Below are 10,097 nucleotides of genomic sequence, written 5' to 3'. Positions count from 1 at the left end.
TATGGATCGCATTTATAGGGGAGCGGTGCAAACTTCGTCTCGCCTTTTGAGTAGTGTGGGGCCTTAAAATAATCAATGATATGCTCTTACTTTTTCATCTCTCAAGTATGCCCTGGATGAGTTGAATTATTTCTGTTTGCCACTTTCGTTTTATGACTTGCGTTTTATTCTCGACAAGTTAAAGTGGCCAATGCTCACTTTGCAAGGGAAAACGATCATTTTCCTATTGTTATTTGCCATTTTCATTTAATTTTGTTTTGGTTAAGTGTATTTACTTCAATATCAATAAAATTTTTAACTTAAATAATTTCGACTATTTAATTTGGTTTTTGTAACTTAAAATTTTTTATTTTTGTTTTTTGTAGTTTTGAATGTGCAACTTGGAATATTTAACTAGAACAGGTGTTCCACTGTTGTGAGGACAGAAACCAATGGCAGAGTTGAAACTACTTTTGTTTTAATGTATACTTTGGGACTTTTGTCTCATGCAAGGGCCTCTGAGATCAACGGACAAAAACGACTGCGTCAGCGTGTGGCAGACAAGAAATTTGTAGTGTCAACATTGTATTTTGGGCATTTTGCACATAAGGTCTTTTCTAGCCCTGACTATGGCTTTTCTTTTCGGTGTCGATGGATTAATTTAGTTGGTATTTGTAGAGTTTTCAAAGGGTAGGACGGCCAGTAAACTTTAGAATAGTAAATCTGGAAAATTAACTGAAGTGGCCATGATGCCAACGCTACTATACCACTTAATCCATCATCAATAGATACGTATTTAAAAAAAAAATACATAGAAAATTCTCTAATTATTTTAAAATAAAAATGTAAGAGACTTGCCGCCATCCTATTACAGAGTTGCTTTTGAGATTTGAAACAAAAACTAGCCGCCGGAAGAGTCAACCAACTCATAAAATTTGTTTTATTTATGTATAAATACTTCGTTAATTTTCAGTTTTTATATGTAAATGCCCCTTAAAATTTGAAATTTAAAGTAACAGTGCCCCTTAGCTAGCAATTTCCACCACTGCCTATGAGTCGTAGTCTCGCTTAATTTGTCCAATTTAAGTTAAATACTAGTTGATAGTCTGCCTTTTTAATCAAAATACTACCTCTTTTTTTTTGAATTTGTTAAGTAAAAAATATTTTTGAATCTGTAGTTCTCGAACCACATATCTCTTGCTTTATTTAGATAGATAATATGCACTTATGGCGAATATGGACAACAACTGGATATGTGCATGTGTTAGGCAAAATAGGCCCCAGCAGGAATTGTATGAATAACAAGTAGCTTGTTTGTTCAACCTAAAACGACGCACAGCGTACTATATATGTTCTATTTTATTATAAGAGATTACTTGTTCTTGACATTTAGAGCAATGTTGTCAGAAACCAGCAGAAATGCTTTATTTTTTGTATTTATAAATAATTTAACTTTTTTTTTTGTCAATATAGTTGATTTAGCTGAATTGGGAAAACAACTCCAAATCCACAGGCCTGCTGATTCAACTTAAATCTGTTTAAGGGCGCTTAATGAGGAGAACATTGTATAATTGGAACCTATGTTCTTGAAATACATGCTTCAAAAATAACATACTACTGTTTTCAGAAAACACTGTGTGGTTATATCTAGGGTTTGCTTGTTAGATGTAGAAATAACATCCACAGTCACATGCAATAAACTTGCTCCAACAAGAACAGGGTGTTCATGTCTTTCAAGAACACAATATTCTCCTTCATGGACATTCTCCACTTTATGTCAAATACATAATCTGAAAAGATCTCACTACAATAATTAGTATTAAATAGATTGCAATAGTTCTTGAATAACTGCGCAAACTTGGTGTTTTCTTACAGCAGAGAGTTACCCAGACAATAAAACTTACTTTATGAGTTGAATGTTGACAAATTCGAAATAGTTTTATTAAAATAGTTTGATATGAAGTATGTTTGTTGGTAAATTGGCATTGAAAAGCAGATCTAGGAGCTCAGTAGAGACAGAGAAACATGATTTACTGTGCTTGCGGCCTAAGGGTAGGCTGTCTGTTGCAGCACAATAGTGACGTAACATCCATGCGGTGTTACTCCCTCTGATTTTCCTTGATGTTGAAAGGGAAAGCCCAAGGAGTGTTTAATGGCATTTGTTCACTACTTTAAAACCCTAGGTTGAGTTCCACTACCATCACAAGTGGATTCATTAAATCCATCCATAATTAGGGTTAAGTCAACTGTTTGATTCAGAGAGAGGATCTTAACCTGTATATCTTAGGGGCCGTTTGGTACTAATAACATATTGTTATTGTACTCAACAAATCTCCGATAAAAATTGAGGCAGATTCAGGAAATACTATTTTATAGAGTTCCATCAATCTAGTACAATTTTTGGGATGAATTTACTAGATGGTAATGATTTGTTGTTATTGGTGCCAAACAACCTCTTAGAGCCTGTTTGGCAACGGCAAAATATTACTTTTTATGAACTTGTTTCAAATATTAAGGCAGATTTATAAAACACTCTGATAGAAAGTTATATGAATCTGTTCCAATTCTTTTGGAGATAGATCCATGGAACAGTAATAACATGTAACTCTTGCCAAACAGGCCATTCGTATTGAAACTTTAAAGCGGGCTTTTCATTAAAAGCTAGAATTGCCAGCATGGAGGATATGTACCCTACGGGGATCGCATAAAAAAAGATAAGCTAAGCTAAATACAACCAAGTTCATGTTGGAATTTGGTGTGGATCAAGAGAGAGAAACTATAAAACTCTCACTCAAGGTTGCTCCCGCTTACAACCCTAGGTTGGAACAGCTCCTCTGCTTGGCTATAAAAGAAAGCCAGAGCTGCAGCCTTTCTCTCTGAGGCTAACAGGTACAAATATTGGAAGTATCTTTCTTCTTTGAAGATGGGTACATTAATTTTCCCATGCAAAAATCTTTGATTGTAAAATCTTGGTTTTTGAGTTTTACACACCGTAAAACTTCCCGATAATTACCAGGATATATTGTTAGATGTTCATTCACACCAAGTTCATGCTTATACAACAAGTAAAATATGACATGCGTGAAATGAATGCCTTGACAAGAAGTAATTATCCTGCAATATTTTTGTATGTATTAATTGCTTCTCTTCATACCATCCAAGTATATATATATATATATATATATATATATATATATATATAGATAAGATAAGACAAGTCAATTCTTTCTTTTTTGTTGAAGACATCTCACTAGTCGACATCTCTTTCATCTAATACATAAAGGTTGGTTCACTCCATTAACTAGTTGACATCACTTAAGGGCGTAATGGTTTCATCTGGATTGCGACATTTAAAGCTTTAGTTCATGTCATGCGGTCGAGAAAGATGATTTTTCCACTCGTTCTATCACAATCTCAATTCACATACACATTTCATCTGATTAATGCGTGCATTTTTCAAATTCCTTTTCCCTTTAGTTTTTTCATGAGCAAGTTGTCATCTGAAAGAAGTGACCTCCGACAATGGAGATTATTAAAGAGCATGTCGAATATGACGGCCACTAGTATCATGTGGATCAAGATATGAGGAGATGAAGAGAAGCTGATGATCAAAGTGAATAGCCTTAGAGATGTGGCTGACATCCAAAGTATGGCCTCACCGACTTGTACGAAGCGTTCTTGACCAGGGAAGTGAGGAGATAAGTACTTAGTCTCATGCTAATGCCTGCTTCTTCTTTGTATGCATGGCCGCGGGACTCTGGTTATGTTTGATAGCCTTTGATCTCAGATCCAATAAATCTACCCTTTGTAGATCCCGCATTTAAAATACGTAAAAGAAATCAACTATCCATGTCAAGAGGCAAAAAAACTTAAAAGCTGAGGGTGGTTTTGTATCCTTGGATATGAGAGACATATACTCTCAGGGATTGTTTGTCAGTTGGAACACTCACTTTTGATACCTCATCAAATCCGAGTTAAATTGCCTGTTTTTTTGGTTTTTTCTTTATATGTGTTTCAATTTCGTGTCTATTTATGTGTTGAATGTCAGATATTTGAGAATTGTAACAATTTGTCTACCAAAATCTTGTGACACGTTTGTGTTCTTTTGAGTGCGTAAAAAGAGTATTTTATCCTATCATTCGGCTCAAAGCTAAAACCCAAAGCCTCCACCCTTCCTCTCATCCATCCAAAGTACCTCAGGAAGGTACCCTGTATTAGTTGTCTATCTTTGTTTTCGGGCGCAACTAGTGAGGTAAAACCCAGATGAATCAATTTCCGGTTGAAAGCATGTATTGGCTCGTATATTAGGCAACTTATTGTAACTCTTTTTTTTACGTATAAAAGATTTGACTATATATCGCCTGGCTTATGACAGGAACATGATGATGTAATATCCGACATTTTACCATGGAATTTAATCAACAGCGGTATAAATTAAAAACTTGGCTCCGAGCATGTAGCTAGCGGCATTAACTTACAATAGTCAAATTAATTTATGTCATAGTTTAATTAAAAAACAGCACTTGACTTGATCGTGCAGTCTCTTACTACTTTAGAATCGGTCACAAAATAGCAAGTACGTTATTGGGGTGAAATTCATTTGTGACATAGCAGTTCATGCGGACCTTAATTGAACATAAGAAGTTATTATTATTATTCTTTTGCCCGGTTTATTTATTTGTCTCACGACGACCCAATTATACTGTGAACTCATAAGGCGATGAACAGCTCCTGGTAGACTTTTTGCATCAATTGCGGTGAGAAGCGTTCAAAGAGCTTGATATCAAAACTTGAGTCAGATTTTAAATGAAAACTCGCGTTCAACTTTTCCATTGATTGGGAGAGAGAGAGCGCGCCGACTGAATGTGAATAATTAAAACAAAAGGGACAATGGGTACGAACTAGGTAGGTGTAGGTATGGGTACCATTACCAACCATTTTAAAAAACTTGCATATATATATATATATATATATATATATATATATATATATATATATTTGCTCATTAATTTTTTACTTCATAATCTGTACATTTTGAACCATTGTTTTAGTTTGTTATAACAATATATATATATATAGTTTAGTTTCCAGAGTTTAAGGTTATTTCAAGATTTGGGTAAGAAGTAGTACATCCATTCACTAAAGTGATTTTTATGATTAGATAAGTAGTGCCCACGGTAATTGAATTGACCGTCCGATTTTCACCGGCCGACCAACAAACAAAATAAAGAAGCTAGATTGATGCATATCCATCATTTGGTAGGTAGGAAAGTAATGCTCACGGATCACTGATCCGGACTTTCACCTGCCTGTCAGTATGACTAATAGACAAAATATTAAGTGCTGGTCAAACAAAATAAAGAGATGGGGAGAGAACTAATCGGCAGTGCTAAGACTAAGAGCTAATGTACATTAACCTGAACCTGAAGGGCATGAGACTTATTTTGTTTGACCTATACAAGGTTAGACAAGTTTATATATTTACAAGTTTTTACTTTACATTCAATTTTAAATATTTAAATTATTTTTTAAATTTAATTACTTGTTACAACCTGCAGATGCTCAGTGCTACCTAAGCATCCGTGCACTATTTCTTATTATTTATTTAAAAGTTAATCAGCAAATATTTGAAAATATATAGAGAACAAAGAATGCTTTTTTTTTTTGGCCTTCACGATGTGTGTGGGCTCACAAGCTGCCGAGCCCGACGACATTGATATATTTCAAAGATGAATTCAAGTTCCACCGGTAAAATATTTGAAGGAGTTCACAAGTTTTCATGCCACCTAGAGAATGTTTTGTGGTCACCTGAGTTCAGGTTGCTTTGTGATCGAGTCATTCGGTAATATGGATCGCATTTGATGTTGTTGAAGGCTTGAAGCTATCAATAAGATGATAAGAGCAAAAGGCTAATGATTGGAAGGCTCAAACTGATTTTTATCAAGGTAGCAATCAGACATACTGATCGAATTCGGAAGATTTGTGTTCTAACATTTGAGAGAAAAAAATTGTCAGTTCTGCGATTTCAGATTCTGATAGGATAAGAAACGCATCGTCCGGCCGGTGCGCACAGATAGAAAGGACAGCTAAAATGTCAAATTACTCGAGTCCTCAGTTGCTTCATCAGACTCCACTTTTCAGGCAGAGTGTTTCTTCTCCGTCGCCGTCGCCATCCCCTTCCCTTCCACTTCTCCTGCAGAGATGCTCAACCATCAACCAGTTCAAGCAAGTGCATGCTCACGCCATCAAACTGGGCCTTCACCACGACCAACCCACCGCTGCCAAGCTCCTCCGTTTCTGTTCCCTCTCTCCTACCGGCGACCCTGCCTACGCCGCCCTCCTCCTCCTCCGGTCCCTCCACCAGCCGGACGTATTTATGTTCAACACCGTTATCCGATCCCTCTGCCTTTCCCCTTCACCAAGCGACGCCTTCGCCCTTTACATCTCAATGCTCGTCGCTGGTGTCCCTCCTAATTCCTTCACATTTCCTTTCCTTTTGAAATCGTGTTCGCGAATTCGTGCGAGTCACGAAGGGCAACAACTCCACGCCCACATTCTCAAGTTGGGTCTCGTCGACGACCTGTTCGTTCGGTCTACCTTGGTCAATATGTATGCTCAAAGCGGGCTTCTCGATGATGCAAGCCAAGTGTTTGTTAAAGGGTCTGAGAGAGAGCCTGTTTCTCGGACGGCCTTGATAAGGGGTTATGCAGGTGCGGGTCGTTTGGATGATGCCCGCCGATTGTTTGACGAGAGCACGCTGAGGGATGTAGTGTCCTGGAATGCGATGATTGCCGGCTATGCCCAGGGCGGCCGGTTTGATGAAGCTTTGGCTTTGTTTAGCGATATGATCGATGCTGAAGTGGAGCCAAACGAAAGCACCATGGTCAGCGTCCTTTCTGCTTGTGCCAATTCATCGTCCATGGATTTGGGCAGATGGGTTCATTCATGGATTGATCAACATGGGCTGGAACCCAATCTTCGGCTGATCAATGCGTTGATCGATATGTACTTAAAATGTGGTGATTTGGAGACTGGTCGAAAGCTGTTTGATGAATTGTCTCACAGGGACCGTATTTCATGGAATATCATGATCGGTGGTTATAATCATAATGGGCGTTACAAGGAGGCTCTGGAACTTTTCAGGGAGATGCAGAGATCAAACGTGCAGCCTAATGATGTTACTCTTTTAAGCATTCTTCCGTCTTGTGCCTACTTGGGTGCACTTGATCTTGGTAGATGGATTCATGCTTACATTGATAAGAATTTGTCGAACTGTGATAACGTATCTCTTTTTACTAGCTTGATTGACATGTACACGAAATGTGGTAATGTTGAAATTGCAGCTCAGATTTTTCATAAATTGGGCTCCAGAAGAAGCTTAGCTTCTTGGAACGCCATGATCTCTGGTCTGGCAATGCATGGTCGTGCTAGTGAAGCACAGGAGTTATTTACCAGGATGTTGGATGAAGGGATCAAGCCGGATGACATCACCTTTATTGGTATTTTAGCAGCATGCAGTCATACGGGCATGGTAGATGAAGGTTGGAGATATTTTAATTCGATGAGTAATCGTTTTGGAATTTCTCCAAAGATCCAACACTATGGGTGCATGATTGATTTACTCGGTCGAGCTGCACTATTTGATGATGCAAAGGCTCTTATAGAAAACATGACTGTGAAGGCTGATGGAGCTCTCTGGGGATCATTACTTGGTTCTTGTTGTGTTCATGGCAATCTAGGTTTGGCAGAAGATGCTGCACGGCACCTTCTTGAGTTGGAACCAGATAACCCAGGTGTGTATATGCTCTTATCAAACACATATGCTCGCGCAGGTTGGTGGGATGATGTAGCTCGAATCAGAACCAAGTTGAAAGACAGGGGGATGAAGAAAACACCAGGTTGCAGCCTGATAGAAGTGGACAGTGTGGTTCATGAGTTTCTTGTATATGACAAGAGGCATCCAAGATGTGACGAAATATATGATATGGTTGATGAGATTGACAGGCATTTGGAAATGGCAGGTCATGTGCCTGATACATCGGAGGTGGTGTTTGACATGGATGAAGAAGGGAAAGCAGACATGTTGCGCTATCACAGTGAAAGGCTGGCAATTGCTTTTGGGTTCATAAGTACAAAGCCAGAAGCCACCATCAGGATAGTCAAGAACCTTAGAGTTTGTGGCAATTGCCACTCTGCTACTAAGCTAATATCTAAGATTTTCAATAGGGAGATCATTGCTAGAGACCGGAACCGCTTTCACCACTTCAAGGATGGATCGTGTTCATGCAATGATTATTGGTGATTGAATTCATGTTTGTGAACTGGAATATGTACATTCTGTGATCCGGGTACTGATGCGTGGAGCCTGCTGGTAGTTTAGCATATGTTTTATTTGCTATGCTTGATCACTCAGCCTACTTCTGGGTAAGAAACAAAGAAAAAGTGTTTCTTCCGGAGGCAAATAAAACTGAAGGTAAAGATGCAGAAGGAAGCATTCTTCGAGAGAAGCTGTCGAGACGGTTTCACGGAGCTCTTTTGTGTTTGACGGCGTATAGGCCTGCTTGATGTGATAACTTCCCAAAGTTAATCAGCCTAGATCTTTTCTTCTTCTAACCAAGTTCAATTATTTCACAGCGGAAAAATCAAGATTGCTGATGTAAAAGAAGACTATCTAGATTGGTAACTCTCGGAGAAGGATACATCGGTCGCAGACAGCTAGAGTTTTATAGCGATTAACACGTCTAGAAAGGCTATCACTGCCTAATATCCAATTGAAACTATCATGAGAGCAGGCAGAAGCCAACGACTAGCTAGGTCAGCAGTTCGGAACCTCACTCTGCGATTTGCTCCAGATCATGTGTCAAGGAAATTGAAAAGGGGTTCAATAGCCATTTTTTATTGAGGAACCAAGGAGTATGTTACGAAAAAAACGTAATTGAAAAGAGAAGATGGGAAAAAATGGAGAAAAGGAAGATAAAAGTATTGAATAGATATTGATGACACATTTGTGCTAGTGAATGACTGTAGCTGTAGGAATGTAAGGATGGGTTAGATTCTCGCTCAAATGTGGAAGATATTTAACCAAAAAGCCAACTTTCAGCTTCCAGAGCGCCCATAAGTCAAGCCAAGCAACGTCTAAGAAGGGAACAGAACAATCGTACTCTATAGATTTTACAAAGACAAACAGAGTCGTATATGAATGGCTTCTAGCTTCTTCTTGTCTCTAATTCGATTGAGCTTAATCTTTAATTGGCTGAACAGTTAATTCTTTTCCTGTCTTTCATCCATGGCAAAAAACATACATTTGAGTGTCATAGATATGGTTGCACAGCTTACTTGGATACCATGGACTCTGGTTTAGATCAGGAACCACGGGTAAGCCGTAAAATTGCAATAATTGCACTAACCTGAGCCCGCTGGGATGCGCCTCACTTTTTGAAATCATGTGAAGACATACCCGAAGACTGAAGCCCCTTTCCCCTTCCCTTTGTCCCCGAGGTCATGTAAAGGATCAAGCCTCCGTTTGTTTTCCAAACTGTGAGGTAAGATCGAGTTCCAGATATGTCAATGCTGCAGCATGGCAACATCCCCCGAACCGAGTAGCGGACTACCTTACTCCTTATACACAATACATGGTGGGCCGATTCAACAGTGCCATATGTCAATGTTTAACTATTTCTTGAAATATTGACATGTTTAACTATTTCTTGAAATATTTTACTTTGTATCTTTATTATTTATGTAGATTTTTTCCATTCGTATCTTTCTGAAAATGATTTTTCAAAATCTTTTTGCCATTCACAACTGATTCAGCTGAATCTGTGAATTGGCCAGTTCACTGAATCAATGCCCGTGGATTTGGTTCAAAAATCGATTTTACAACACTGGCTCAAACCACTCTGTCCTTAGAGTGTATTATCGTTGCCATTTGAAAGAAACCAAACCTGAAATTGATTCGAGCGCTCGTTCTCTCATGGTTCCAAGTCTTCCTCAAACCGCTCAGTTCTATGAGTTCATCAACTTGAAACTGATCCTGGTTATGTGTATATACCTTTGCATTGTGAACAGGTTTCTTGTGCATGATACGTACTCATAGAAGTAGGTCGGGGATACAAGTG

The 10,097-nt window shown here is 38.5% G+C and overlaps 1 protein-coding gene across 1 annotated transcript; it reads left to right on the top strand.

Moving 5' to 3' along the window:
* The first annotated feature begins 5,670 nt into the window (after positions 1–5,670).
* On the top strand, positions 5,671–9,242 carry LOC116255390 (pentatricopeptide repeat-containing protein At1g08070, chloroplastic). The gene has a single exon (XM_031631189.2). The coding sequence runs from the start codon at positions 6,071–6,073 to the stop codon at positions 8,279–8,281; it is 2,211 nt and encodes a 736-aa protein (XP_031487049.1). The 5' UTR covers positions 5,671–6,070; the 3' UTR covers positions 8,282–9,242.
* Positions 9,243–10,097: the final 855 nt, after the last annotated feature.

The sequence above is a fragment of the Nymphaea colorata genome, chromosome 6 (genome assembly GCF_008831285.2).
Source record: "Nymphaea colorata isolate Beijing-Zhang1983 chromosome 6, ASM883128v2, whole genome shotgun sequence".
NCBI lineage: Eukaryota > Viridiplantae > Streptophyta > Magnoliopsida > Nymphaeales > Nymphaeaceae > Nymphaea > Nymphaea colorata.
The sequence above is the reverse complement of the archived record's forward strand: the minus strand, read 5'-3'. Positions and strand labels throughout refer to the sequence as shown.